General features: G+C 43.4%; 2 protein-coding genes across 8 annotated transcripts in view; both read left to right on the top strand.

Annotated features, from left to right (window-relative positions):
• The window catches only part of r3hdm2 (R3H domain containing 2), a 199,736-nt gene extending 191,222 nt beyond the window's left edge, over nt 1–8,514 (top strand). For 5 of the 7 annotated variants that reach the window (XM_084316857.1, XM_084316860.1, XM_084316858.1 and 2 more), the window contains 2 exons: nt 5,953–6,037; nt 6,306–8,514. In XM_084316857.1, the coding sequence (XP_084172983.1) occupies nt 5,953–6,037; nt 6,306–6,631 (411 nt within the window). In that variant the 3' untranslated portion in view covers nt 6,632–8,514. Of the gene's footprint in view, nt 1–5,952; nt 6,038–6,305 lie in introns of those variants that run through there. The other 2 variants (XM_084316861.1, XR_014619818.1) reach the window with 2 other exon arrangements.
• Nucleotides 8,515–12,091: 3,577 nt separating this feature from the next.
• stac3 (SH3 and cysteine rich domain 3) overlaps nt 12,092–14,821 on the top strand; it is a gene marked incomplete at both ends in the record, with an annotated part of 91,535 nt that continues 88,805 nt past the window's right edge. Inside the window, 2 exons of the mRNA XM_084316218.1 lie at nt 12,092–12,108; nt 13,809–13,887. Of these exons, the coding sequence (XP_084172344.1) occupies nt 12,092–12,108; nt 13,809–13,887 (96 nt within the window). The remainder of the gene's footprint in view (nt 12,109–13,808; nt 13,888–14,821) is intronic.

Below are 14,821 nucleotides of genomic sequence, written 5' to 3'. Positions count from 1 at the left end.
CAAGTTACATTAAGACAAATTGGGAAAAGGAATCAAACATTGAAATAACCGAAGACGAATGAGAGAACATGTGCAGAACTCAATGTAGCTTGACTAATTCAAAAACATGGAGAGAATTCTGCTGGAAAAACTTGACTAGATTCTTCATAACTCCCAAAATCAAATCCCGACAAGTAGGCATAGAGCAACCATGTTGGAGACAGTGCGGCCAGACAATTTTGGAATTGTCCAGGAATTCAACGTTATTGGCAAGATGTTCACTCCACCATGCAGGTTATATTGAATTTTAAGATACCGGAGACCTTCTCCTATTTGAACCTGGGTAACTTACCTGAGGAATTGGTAGGAGGAGACAGATATTTGATGAAAATATTTTTAGCAGCAAGTAAGAAAGCGATCACGCGTCTCTGGTATCAACAAGAACCTCCAACAAAAGAAAAATGGTTGGCCATTATAGGCGAAATATACACAATGGAAAGACTTACTTTTATTCTCAGATTACAGGAAGAGAAAGGTTTGAAGTACTGGGAAAAGTGGGACTTTTATATGTTAATGACGACAACCAGTGGATGATGTATTGATGTATAGTTGTAAAGAATATTCGCCATACCTATAGGGAAAGTAAGAGAATTGAGAACTCAGCATGTGAAAAGTATATTTTTGTAAAGTGACACTAATAATGCAGCCCGGGATTGTGTTTTTGTTATGTCTTGTTGTTTGTGATTGTTTGCTTATTGTGAAAAACAATAAAAAGAAAGTTATTAAAAAAAAAGAATCCGTTGCGGAAGCGGTACACGCGGCCCGACCTGGCATTCTCCCCCCGGAAAAGCACAGAGTCCCTCGGCGAACCAGAACCTGTCTGCGCCCCGGCGGACAACGGGTTAAACTGATCTGGTCAGACGCGACCAGGACCAGCCCCGCGCCCTAGTCACGCCGCCGCCCCCAGTCCTAAGAGGGGGGTAGGTACGCGTGTCGATCCAAAACATCACAGAGGGCGCCACCAAGACGGTCAGTACGCGAACGCACTGCTCTTGGTGGCCCACCCAAAGGCGTGAACCCCCCTTGCCAATGTTTGATCTACTCCGTCATCTCCCCCCGGAGATGTACGTGAGCCGTCGAGTCTAACCTAGTGCACTGGCGCTCGATAGAGACAAAAAAATCTCCTTCCCAGCCGCCTGCATAAAAAAACTCAGTTTTTATGATGTTGGGCAACCAAGGCCCAATCAATTCTGCTCCTTATGTAAGAGGGGAAGAGAGTGGTTTTCCCAGAGAGACCTCAACGTGAGTAAACAATTGAAAAAGGTTCATGTAACACATTGGACCAAGACTCTCTGAGAGGGAGGTTCTGAAACTCAGAGGAGGCTCTGAAACTCCCTGAGGAGGAGGCTCTGAAACTCCCTGAGGAGGAGGCTCTGACCCAATATACACTACTGGTAGGGAGCAGAGTAGAAGACAATTGTCTCTACTGCATTGCACCACCTATCCTTTACAATGACAGCGGTTTGCAGCACAGGCCCTGTAACTCACGGACATGTCTCTTGGCCAATAAGAAAAACGTGCTTGTGCTTCAATGGCCTCTTGAGCCTGGGAATAAAAACGTGTCAATTCTGCTCTTCATGTAAGAGGAGAAGACTGCGATTCTCCCAGAGAGACCACAACGTGAGGAAAAACAATTGAAAAAAGGTTCATGTAACAATTGGACCAAGACTCTCTGAGGAGGAGACTCTGAAAACTCTGAGGATGCTCTCACACTGAGAGGGAGGTTCTGAAACTAAGGAGGCTCTGAACTCCCTGAGGAGGAGGCTCTGACCCAATATACACTACTGGTAGGGAGCAGAGTAGAAGATAAATGGTCTCTACTGCATTGCACCACCTATCCTTTACAATGACAGCGGTCTGTAGCACAGGCCCTGTAACTCACGGACATGTCTCTTGGCCAGCAAGAAAAAGCGCCTGTGACGTTTTCAAATGGCCCGGGGGAAACCCGTGTCCCACATATCCTGATTTGGTGTGGGAGACAGGAACCCCCCCCCCCCCGTGACGAGAGAGAGAACGCCCTCGACAGGGAGACTGATAGGTAGAAAGGCACAACCTCTCGGCCAATCAGTTTCGTAAGGATATAACTATCCGGGAGGGGAGAGGTTTATTTTATCCACCCCCTCACCACCTCACCCCTGATACGACGCCAAAAGAAAACAGAGCCGTGACACCAGGTGCATGGCGCGGCAGATGAAAGCACTGCCTGTAGAGTAAAAGCTTTACATCATGCACGCCAGCCACAGCCGATAACCTTGTTTGTGTAAAAAACAGGCTCTATCCACGGCTCTGGCTTATGTGTGGAAACTTGCCACTTGAAAAAATATCAAGCTAAAGAGAGGGACTCAAGGCCCTTGGTCAAATGCCACTATATACAACTCTGTAGACTAACACCCAGCCAGTTGTGGACTCAATGCTACATTTCCTAAACGTTACATGAAACACACACACAACTTCTCATCATACAATAAAAAACCCCAGTTAACTTTTACTCATGTAAGAAGAACGCTGTTTTTAAGTAGAGAGGACATAAGCCTTGGCCAAGTGCTAGAACTTACAAGCCTTACTAAGCTATACAAAATAGCGACCAACACAATTTTCAAAGAAAACTGCACAACACTCCAAGCAAGAAAACGCAAATCCCAGCATTTGTAGCTGCGAGTTCACATAGCACACGTTGTATCTCCCAAAATGCAGCGAAGTAACACACGTTTTGTTAAACAAAAACATTATTATTAACAAACATTCGGGAGGGGGAGGAAGGAAGAGTGGGACATAGTGTAATGTCCTTACCTGACCACCGGACGCAGGACGAATGGCCGATACAACAGGCTGGTCCACCACGTTGACGAGGCCTCCTGCTGGCTGGGACAGAAGCGGCGACGGCTGGAGCCTTGCTCCGGCGCAACGCCCACATCCTGCGGCCGGTCATGGTGCAAGCTAACAGCTAAGTCCAGGCTGACGGTTAGCATCAAGCTAACGTTTCTAGCCTTAACGCAGCAGCAAGCTAACAGCTTAGCCTAACAGCTAACTGGCTAACAGCCAGCTCTTACCGGCTATCGATAGCCACCAGCTAACGCAGTAGCAAGCTAAAGCGGCTACTACTGAAGCTGTGTAACATGAGGAATAGCGATACAGGCCAACACTTCAGACAGCCGACTGTCTCTCCTTCTTTTTATCCAATGCGAAGCGCCAGTGGCGGTCAGAATGATCATCATCTTCTAGAGACTCTCCGGTGGTGATGACATTATCCTTTCTTTCTCTCGTAAATTAGTGAGAGAGGGAGAAACAAAAGAAAATGCCAACACAGCTCCTATAACTAAACTAACTACTTTAACACTAAACTTGAGCAGTGCTATGACACAGGCTTCGGTGGTGAAAGTAGGGAAGGAGCTGTTGTATGGCCATGACCCCGCTTTATAGGAGCGGATGTGGGAGTGGTCAGGTGGATGGGCAGGTGTACACGTGGTGAAAGCTCTCATTTAGGATATGATTAAAGGGACAGTTCCAATAGAGCAAAGCGTAAGCTATTAACGAAATATAACCACAGCCTTGTATGTTGATCTCCTATCATAACCACAGCCTTGTATATAGCTCTCCTATCATAACCACAGCCTTGTATGTTGATCTCCTCCTATCTTAACCACACTCCTTGTATGTTGATCTCCTATCGTAACCACAGCCTTGTATGTTGATCTCCTATCATAACCACAGCCTTGTATGTTGATCTCCTATCATAACCATAGCCTTGTATGTTGATCTCCTATCGTAACCACAGCCTTGTATATAGATCTCCTATCGTAACCACAGCCTTGTTCTCACTTCAGCCAAAAGCCACCACTTCCCAGCTCACTGTTTCATTTGTGTATGTTGTTTTCTTATTATTATATATACTCTTCAGTTAAAAGAACACGCCAGCATTTTGGGAAATTAGCTTATCGTCTTCTCCACAGAGAGACAAGAAGATGGATACCAATTTCCTCTCTGTGAGTTCAGTAGAAAGCTATCTGGCTGCACGTTAGCCTAGCTTAGCACAATGAATGGAAGCGGACATGACCGGTTAGCATTCGGGAGAGGTGTTAGTTGGGCAATACCGGTCATGTCCGCTTCCATTCATTGTGCTAAGCTAGGCTAACTGTCTAGAACCGTTATAGAACTCCTGGCAACATGTACTATAGCCACACAAATTCTGGCCCACAGCGACAGCAACTGTATCAAATAGTTATCAGGATATATCCTTTACTACTACTGTTATCATGATAGCTGGGTTGTAATTCTAATCTTCTTAATCATTTACGGTATTTCCATGCAGCCGTGGACCAGTCAGAATGGTCTGACCCCTCTAGTCTGTTTCATTATCCAAAGGTGTCGGGGCAAGAATAATGTACTCCATGTGGGAACCCAGTACTGAAAGGGTTGAAGAGCTCCTAAGTTTGACTTGTTAGAAACCCAGCCATATCTGCCCTCTGCCCTAGTGGTCTTGTGCCCTCTACTGTTGGTTGTAATTGCTTTTCTTTCCACTGTACCAGGGGTCCTACTAATCACCACAAAGTACCCCAAAATACCCCAAAGAACCACAAAATACCCCAAAGTATACCTCCCCCACCCCCTCCTAATAGACAGTCTCCTCCCCATCATAATTATGTATATATTCTCTGTTAGGATCTATGCGTAACAGTACTGTATATTTGCATATCGTATATGTCACAAATGTAACAGTACTATATACCTGTAATACATGTATGTTGTGTATGTCATAAATGTCACTATGAATTGAAAATGGGGGACCCTGATGTAAACCAGACAAACGTCTTTCTCTGGTCTGCAACCCCTTAACAATTGTGTGTATTGAGCCGTACTGTATTGTACCCATTCTGCAATCTGTTAATAAAGTATTCATTCATTCATTCATTCATTCATTCATTCATTCATTCATTCATTCATTCATTCATTCATTCATTCATTCATTCATTCATTCATTCATTGCATGGCATCTGACTGCCATTGCTCTGTGAGTGCATGTGTGAATTGGTGAAGGAGAGGCAATTATAAAGCTCTTTGTGCAGGTAGGAAAGTGCTACAGTATATATGTGCAGTCCATTTCCCATTCCCGAAGTACCACATATTTTCAAAACAAATGTTTATTTTAATATATTATAATCTCCAAATGTAATAACATTTGTATTGAACACTGAACAAACGGTATACAATTATTAGTATACAAAATGTATCACATTTATTTTATCTTCAATTTTCAACAATAACACAACATCAACAACAATAATAACGGACCAGTATAAAATATTTTAACAAATTCCAGTAATGATGGAAGAAAAGAGACAACAGTACATTACAAATTATGTGTCCAGATATTCCCACTGCAATGTCGGCCCTGTTCACTGGAAAATATCCTGGAGGCCTCTCAATCCATGTTAAGCCTTGTTGTTTGTGTTCAATACAAATGTTATTACATTTGGAGATTATAATATATTAAAATAAACATTTGTTTTGAAAATATGTGGTACTTTGGGAATGGGAAATGGACTGCACATATATACTGTAGCGCTTTCCTACCTGCACATAGCTTTATAATTGCCTCCTTCACCAATTCACACATGCACTCACAGAGCAATGACAGCCAGATGCCATGCAAGGTGCTAGCCTGCTCATTGGGAGCAATTTGGGGTTCAGTGTCTTGCCCAGTAGTTTGTGGTACATTGAGGTATACTTTGGGGAACTTTGAGGTTCTTTGGGGTATTTTGTGGTACTTTGGGGTACTTTGTGGTGATTAGTAGGACCCCTGTACCAGCACTCGCCTCACTCTTATTCTCCGTACTGAGTGTTCACCCCCCCCCTACTGACCTGCTGTATTATCACAAGTCTAACCAGCTTCATGATACGTGTGTTTTGTTCCAGGGCCAGGGAGTGATGAAACATGGTGCAAGAGGGAAGAAACAGACCATGAAGTCTATGTCGACAGACCTGGGCACCACTGACGTAGGTAAGGTGCAGCTTGGTTATCCGTTCAGCCGTGTGTTGCTTTCAACTATAACCTAGAGAATCGGTACAGAGACCTCAGGCCGTGTGTCCGTCTGACATCCTTTACCAACATTCCCACGAGGTCTCGTATTTTCTTAAAATCTATTACTCCATTTGGACTTCTGATTTCAACTCCCAGGCGCCTTTGTCCATCAGTGAGAACGGGGCTCGGGGCAGCGATCAGAAGAGGTCTGTGTTTACATGATTTCCCTCATTTCCTTCCTTCCCAGTGGTGAGTCGGGTCCTCGAGGTGACTGACCTGCCGGAGGGGATCTCGCGCCCCGAGGCGGAGAAGCTCTTCAACCAGCTGTCGCTGTGCGGTGCCAAGATCCAGTGGCTGAAGGACCCCCAGGGGAGCCGAGGGGGCTGCGGCCCCTGCCCTGGCGACGCCCACGACCCAGCCCACCTCTACACGGTCGTGGCCGTGTTCCCCAGCACCATGGCTGCCCAGAGTGCTTCCTTCAAACTCAACAACAGCGGGGCCAGCCTCTTCAAACTGAGGGCCGCCAAAAAGAACTATGACCTGCGCGTGCTGGAGAGGGCCAGTTCACAGTGAAGGGACAGAAGGGAGGAGGAAAGACCGGGGAGGGGGATGGACGACGGGAAGAAAGAACGAGACTTTTGGAGGAGTGGTTGAACTAGGAAGGAGGGATGAGCGGGACTGCTCTCACTGTGGACAGTGAGGACAAAATGGACACCGATGATGAGAATCAAAAGTGTATAAAAAGGGATGAAGGTGTGAATCGCGAGGTGGTTAGTGTTTGCAAAGAGGAAACCCTTTTTTTTGTTTTTTACTTTTTGTTTTGTTTTTTATTTATATACCTGAAGAGCACACAAGACACTGAGCATGTGTTTCACTGTTGCTGTGGAATGTGCTGCCATTATACAAACGCACACAACCAAACACACACACACACACCTGCAGACATGTTCTCACGCACATAATTGAGACATAAACACACAGATCATCAAACACACTAAGGCAGGCAACGGGGTCACGTAGCACATAACAGGAACACACTGGACAGTCGACCTCAGTCAAACCTTCCCCTCCTCCCTCCACTCCCCTCCGGCCTTCCTTCTTTTCCTCCTTTTTCTGTCAATGCTTTCTCTCCTCTCACTCTCCTCCTCCCTCCCTCTCTCTCTCTCCACACTCCCATCGCCCCACCCTCTTCTAAATTTCACATATTTATGAACTTTCATACGCAGTCGCTCTCTCTCCCTCTGCCTTTCGCTCCCTCTCCTGCCACGTCTCATACTGCCCCACTACTTTCTTTCTCTTCCTCTGTCCCTCTCAACTACTCTATCTCTATCTCTATCTCTCTCTCTCTCCTCTCTCTCTCCTCTCTCTCTCTCCTCTCTCTCTCTCTCTCTCTCTCTCTCTCTCTCTCTCTCTCTCTCTCTCTCTCTCTCTCTCTCTCTCTCTCTCTCTCTCTCCCCTCCCTCCTCTTGCTTTCTGTTTGCCTTACTGCTGTTGTGGGTTTCTGTATTGCGCTGTTTTTTTTCTCAGAAGAGTATTGTTCTTTTTTGGTTCGATATATTTATATAAGTGATGTAAGGAATAAAATAAATATATATATTCAGTGATTTTTTTCTCTCTCCAGTGGATATGTTTAGGCCCCTCCCCTTTCCTCCTAACCTGTCCTTTAAACCCTCTCTCCTTCTGCCCACAGTCTCTCCATTCCTGGCCTCCTACTGACCCCTACCTCTCCTGTCCTCTCCTCTTCTCCTGTCCTCTCCTCTTCTCCTGTCCTCTCCTTTCACACCCACCGCTGGCCTCAGCCCCAGCCCACCCCTTCCTGTCCCCCCCTTCTCCCCCACCCCATAAGATTGCCTAAGTTAACCACGCCCCCCTTTGCAAGGCAGGAGCCTGGACGAACCTTGCATGTACATTGAGGCAATGGGAGAAATTTCTTTGAGAAGAAAATGTATATATATATATATATATATATATATATATATATATTGACGCACTCTGCATCACCAGGCTACATCAGTGAAATTTAACTTAAGGTATTTATTATGTGACAACAAGACCGCAGTGAGTCACAGACTGAGACTCAGACAGAGAAACTGTAATGTTATAGATTGTAAAAACCACTAAACAATACATTTGTAAGTGATATTTTTTGCCTGCAATGCCAGGTGATTGTGAATGTGTCAATATCTTTTTCCAAGAGAAAAAAAAAAAGAAAAGATAAGGATTTATTCAAATATCACCCTATTCAGAAATCCTGTTCTCTCAGCGTACTTACGGTAGGTCTAGCCACGCAGGGTGGGCGGGGTTACCTTCGGCTCTATTGTGTTTGCGTTTTTTGTTGACAGCTGTGCAGAACGTATCAGAAGAAGTAGTTAAAGTGCACAATGATTGCATATGTCTACTGTACATTTTATTTAATCTGTTACTTTTTTGTTTTGTTTTGTTTTTAAAAATATAAAAGTCAAGAAAAAAAAATCTATCAAACATTTCCTGTGTCGTTCATTATTGTTTTGATTTATTGAAAAAGATATTGAAGCCAGACATAATGCATTCATGCTGCAAGTGTTATTAAATTAATTTCCAGAAATACACCCAGGAGGTGAATCATCGTTGTCCCAATAGAGGCACTATATCCATGTCGTCAGGTCAAATCCAATTTCACATACACTCAGGAGATTATTCGATCAATCACTGTCCGTGTGTGTAGGGTATTGTAATTGTCAAGAATGGAAGCATTTGCTGGAGGTGATTCAATTTGTCAACCCTGTTTCCTTCTTGTGAGCAGATTGGCTATTTTGGGCAGTTTAATTCAAACATGTACTAGCTTGTACTATTTGCCACTCATTGCTCAAACTTCTAGTCATCTGAATTAACTAATAGGCACCGGCGCATCAAAACAAGCCTGAGTCATCCTGGATGCTACCATTCAATTCCATTTAAACTCTTGGGAACATTTTGTGCCCATCTTGGGTTGATTTGACTAATTGACTGACTTGAGTTATTTAGAGTGTTGTGATTAAAATGTGTTTTTCCCCTTGTCACGTGTTTATGGGGAGAAGGCTTTTTATTCTTTGTATCATAGCTCAACTTCTGTACAGCTCTTGTGCTGCGCTTGTTTATTATATGAAAGCGCAAAACGAGCAAGCTAGCTTTGATAATGCAGAAATCCACAAGTCTGAGCGTGCTAATATGATCAGTAGCCTCTAAACTCTTCATTACTTAGCGAGGAACTTGGGGAAAAGTGCCCTCATTTTTACCACTCAGTCAGGGGACTTGTTAACTTTTTGAAATGTTCAGCTGTCCCTAACAGTCACATGGACAGTTTGGACACACACACACAGAGGCGAGGCGCATTACTCACCCCAATATCCCACCTGTTTTGGGAAGTTGACCAAACAAAAGGGGTGCGTCAAACAGGGCTGGACAGAGTTCCATGCAGGGCACCAGAGCACGGACCCCCTCATTGTGTGAGGAACTGCTTTCAAGTGTCACGGTCAGTTGATGTGGTGGTACATGTGCATGGAAGACATTCTCTACTGCATGTGTGTGGTGTTATCTAAAACAAAGATGCTGATCATCTTGCATGAATTATGGTTAAATTCATTACTAATACTCAGAGTATACTTGTATTGATTGTTGAGTGATGCCTACTAAACATCATGGGGCGTTGACGTGTATAGTACAGTATAGCAGTTTGAGCTGAGGAGAGGGGAGAATCCCTCTGGATGCGTGTCTCCTTATCTTCTGTCAGGTTATACATGCTCCTGTTTTAACCTTGGCTCGATCAGGTTCCTTCCCCCAGAGCACGGCTCACTGTTGGGTGTTCGCTGGTGCTTGAAATTAACCGCATCTTATTGTGAGATTTAATCTCATTGGATGGGACGTTGGATTGAATTACCTGTAGTTGTCCTGCATCATAAAAGTAATGCATACTACTAACATGTCATTGACTCTAGCATGTACCGCACCTTCCTGTCACATTGTGGTTCAGACTTGATAAACTGGATGCGTTTGATTATAACTGGTAGCAACCAGGGAAGGAAAACTTTGACTTCCATCAGCTACAGTCTGGTACATTCACAAATAACTTTTACAGCCATTTGTGTTTAGAATTTAATAGAACTTTCAGCTGATTGTTACGGAAGCCCTAAGAGGCCATACATTCATACAGTACATTTTATTTACTTCGTTTTCCCGTGATAACGAGTTAATTTACTTTGTTTTCTCGTGATAACGGGATAATTTTCCCGAGATAACGAAGTCCGTTTTCTCGTGATAACGGATACATTTATTTCAGGGGGTATACACAGTACTGTTACATTTGTGACATACAAGATATGCAAATATACAGTACTGTTAAACAGAGATCCTAACAGAAAATATATACATACGAGGGGGAGGAAACTACATTTGGAGGGGGTGGGAGGGGTTTGGACATACGGGGGCCAGTTTCGAGTTGCAGCCTCCCGTAGCCAGGTGCTCTTTGATAGCTCACATTAATTCAGCCTGTGTCAGGCCTTGATTGAAGAGATATGTGACACAGTGATCAATATCCTCCTGCGGTGCATCACAGTCACGAAAGGGGCTACCTGCTCCTCTGACACTGAATGATGTTTCCTGCAGTGATCATCAACAGACCAGACAATACAATGTTCTTCAACAGACCAGACAATACAATGTTCTTCAACAGACCAGACCAGACAATACAATGTTCTTCAACAGACTAGACAATACTGTTCTTCAACAGACCAGACCAGACAATACAATGTTCTTCAACAGACCAGACAATACTGTTCTTCAACAGACCAGACCAGACAATACAATGTTCTTCAACAGACCAGACAATACAATGTTCTTCAACAGCCCAGACCAGACAATACTGTTCTTCAACAGCCCAGACCAGACAATACTGTTCTTCAACAGACCAGACCAGACCAGACAATACTGTTCTTCAACAGACCAGACCAGACAATACAATGTTCTTCAACAGACCAGACCAGACCAGACAATACAATGTTCTTCAACAGACCAGACCAGACAATACTGTTCTTCAACAGACCAGACCAGACAATACTGTTCTTCAACAGACCAGACAATACAATGTTCTTCAACAGACCAGACCAGACAATACAATGTTCTTCAACAGACCAGACAATACTGTTCTTCAACAGACCAGACCAGACAATACAATGTTCTTCAACAGACCAGACCAGACAATACTGTTCTTCAACAGACCAGACCAGACAATACAATGTTCTTCAACAGACCAGACAATACAATGTTCTTCAACAGACCAGACAATACAATGTTCTTCAACAGCCCAGACCAGACAATACTGTTCTTCAACAGCCCAGACCAGACAATACTGTTCTTCAACAGACCAGACCAGACAATACTGTTCTTCAACAGACCAGACCAGACAATACAATGTTCTTCAACAGACCAGACAATACAATGTTCTTCAACAGACCAGACCAGACCAGACAATACAATGTTCTTCAACAGACCAGACCAGACAATACTGTTCTTCAACAGACCAGACCAGACAATACTGTTCTTCAACAGACCAGACCAGACACCAGACACTGAATGATGTTTCCTGCAGTGATCATTAAATATATACTAGACTATCATTTCGTTTTCTCGAGATCTCGAGAAAATTATCCCGTTATCACAAGAAAACAAATTAAATTAACTTGTTATCACGGGAAAACGGAGTAAATAAAATGTATGAATGTACGGCCTCTTAGGGCTTCCGTAGATTGTTACCACAGAAAGTGGCTTGTAAATTATAGAAACTTGCCCTAGTACAACCCCCCCCCCCCCCCCCCTGAATCACACTGAATACAATAGATGGCAGGAGAGAGTATTTGCAGTTTAACAACTATCACTTTATGGATATCAAACCCATAAACGGTAGCGTGTATAGAGTACATTACAGCATTAGTGATGAGTTATTATGTTTACAGTGCCCTCTACTGCTCCAAATCCACACTACCTGGGTGGAGGGAGCCCTGACCAAGACCACTAAGCAACATGGCTCATTATGACTCGTGAGTCTGTCCATTACACTGCAGTTGGATTGGAAATATGATAGTTTAGCTCCCCAGACACCCTTTTCAAAGGAAAAGACAGACAACATATAACATCTTCCTTGAGTAGAGGTGGGGGGACTGGTGGGCCAACTAGTAGTTTATTAAACTGTGCCACCCAGTAGTTTAAAATACAGTGACAACTCTGGTGGGCCACCCAGTAGTTTAATATACAGTGACAACTCTGGTGGGCCATCTAGTAGTTTAATATACATTAATGACTGGTGGGCCAACTAGTAGTTTAATATACATTAATGACTGGTGGGCCACCTAGTAGTTTAATATACATTAATGACTGGTGGGCCAACTAGTAGTTTAATATACATTAATGACTGGTGGGCCACCTAGTAGTTTAATATACAGTAACGACTGGTGGGCCACCTAGTAGTTTAATATACAGTGACAACTGGTGGGCCACCTTTAGTTTAATATACAGTGACATCTCTGGTGGGCCACCCAGTAGTTTAATATACAGTGACATCTCTGGTGGGCCACCTTTAGTTTAATATACAGTGACAACTGGTGGGCCACCCAGTAGTTTAATATACAGTGACAACTCTGGTGGGCCACCCAGTAGTTTAATATACAGTGACAACTCTGGTGGGCCACCTAGTAGTTTAATATACATTAATGACTGGTGGGCCAACTAGTAGTTTAATATACATTAATGACTGGTGGGCCACCTAGTAGTTTAATATACATTAATGACTGGTGGGCCAACTAGTAGTTTAATATACATTAATGACTGGTGGGCCACCTAGTAGTTTAATATACAGTAACGACTGGTGGGCCACCTAGTAGTTTAATATACAGTGACAACTGGTGGGCCACCTTTAGTTTAATATACAGTGACATCTCTGGTGGGCCACCCAGTAGTTTAATATACAGTGACATCTCTGGTGGGCCACCTTTAGTTTAATATACAGTGACAACTGGTGGGCCACCTTTAGTTTAATATACAGTGACATCTCTGGTGGGCCACCTAGTAGTTTAATATACAGTGACATCTCTGGTGGGCCACCCAGTAGTTTAATATACAGTGACATCTCTGGTGGGCCACCCAGTAGTTTAATATACAGTGACATCTCTGGTGGGCCACCCAGTAGTTTAATATACAGTGACATCTCTGGTGGGCCACCTAGTAGTTTAATATACAGTGACATCTCTGGTGGGCCACCTAGTAGTTTAATATACAGTGACATCTCTGGTGGGCCACCCAGTAGTTTAATATACAGTGACATCTCTGGTGGGCCACCCAGTAGTTTAATATACAGTGACAACTGGTGGGCCACCTAGTAGTTTAATATACAGTGACAACTGGTGGGCCACCTTTAGTTTAATATACAGTGACATCTCTGGTGGGCCACCTAGTAGTTTAATATACAGTGACAACTGGTGGGCCACCTTTAGTTTAATATACAGTGACATCTCTGGTGGGCCACCTAGTAGTTTAATATACAGTGACATCTCTGGTGGGCCACCCAGTAGTTTAATATACAGTGACATCTCTGGTGGGCCACCCAGTAGTTTAATATACAGTGAGAACTGATGCCTAGTAGTTTCATGCAGTGAAATCTGGTTGATGTAACTGAGCGTGATAGATCTTGGTCACAATTTGTCTTGTATAGAAAACAAAAGCTCCCTTTGCTGCTTGACAACAGGTTGGATGACAAGAACTCTCTGGATATCCACGACAACCCTCCTCTTCCCGATAATGTGGTGAGGGAGGAAGACAACACGGTGAGACATCCAGCACCCCTCCACGCAGCACACATTAAGGGGGGATTTAAAGAAGGACTATTTACTGTATACAGGTAACCTGAAATTGTGTTGGATAATGAAATAAATCTTGGATATTATGGTCATGCTGATCACCATTAATAATATTGTTGTTTTTATGATGTATCACTAACTATTCCTGGGGTTGTATCAATGAATTAGTTTCAGTTTTCAAACCTTTCATCAAAAAGTAGAGATGCAAACCGGGTGACCTTGGCCATGTCATACAGAAAATAAACAATAGCATTTCAGCTATTTCTGAGAGCTATTCGTGTATAATCCTGGTACTTGAAATAGCAGCTAGTACCGAGAACACACCGGTCGCGCTGTGTTTACAATAGTCTACCATTTCAACCAATAAACGTTTACAGTAGTCTCCGGATCCTAATACATCTTTTAGTATAGAAACGTGGATGGTGCCACCAGCTGGACCAACAGCTGTCCTGTTGTAATTACGTAGCATACGTATAGCTGGTTAAGGACTGGGGTGAGTTCATTTGCAATTGAAAAGTCACTACAGTAGTGAAAACTCAATGTATAAAAGTGTAAATGTATACAATTTAACTATATAATAATGAGATATACCACGTCTTAAATGTAAACCAGGTCACCTTGACCCTCATGCATTATGAGGATTCATTCTACATTGACTGAGTCTACAATATCACTTCCCTTGTATTGTCTTGTGTTAAATTGGCTTTGGAAATAAAAAGCTCTGACATCACCTTTCATCCTAAATTCTGAAGTTTTGAGAAAGTGTGGCTTATAACCTTACTGAGTTGAAACAGTTGTATTGAATCATTATAGGTTTAGTTTGCTTTTCTACCATAAACAGTTGCAGTCCACTGCACTGTAATGTGTCAACTGTCCCTGGTGTTAGTCGGCTATTGTTGTG

This window comes from Notolepis coatsorum (genome assembly GCF_963971535.1).
Source record: "Notolepis coatsorum genome assembly, chromosome: 6".
Taxonomy (NCBI): domain Eukaryota; kingdom Metazoa; phylum Chordata; class Actinopteri; order Aulopiformes; family Paralepididae; genus Notolepis; species Notolepis coatsorum.
The sequence above is the reverse complement of the archived record's forward strand: the minus strand, read 5'-3'. Positions and strand labels throughout refer to the sequence as shown.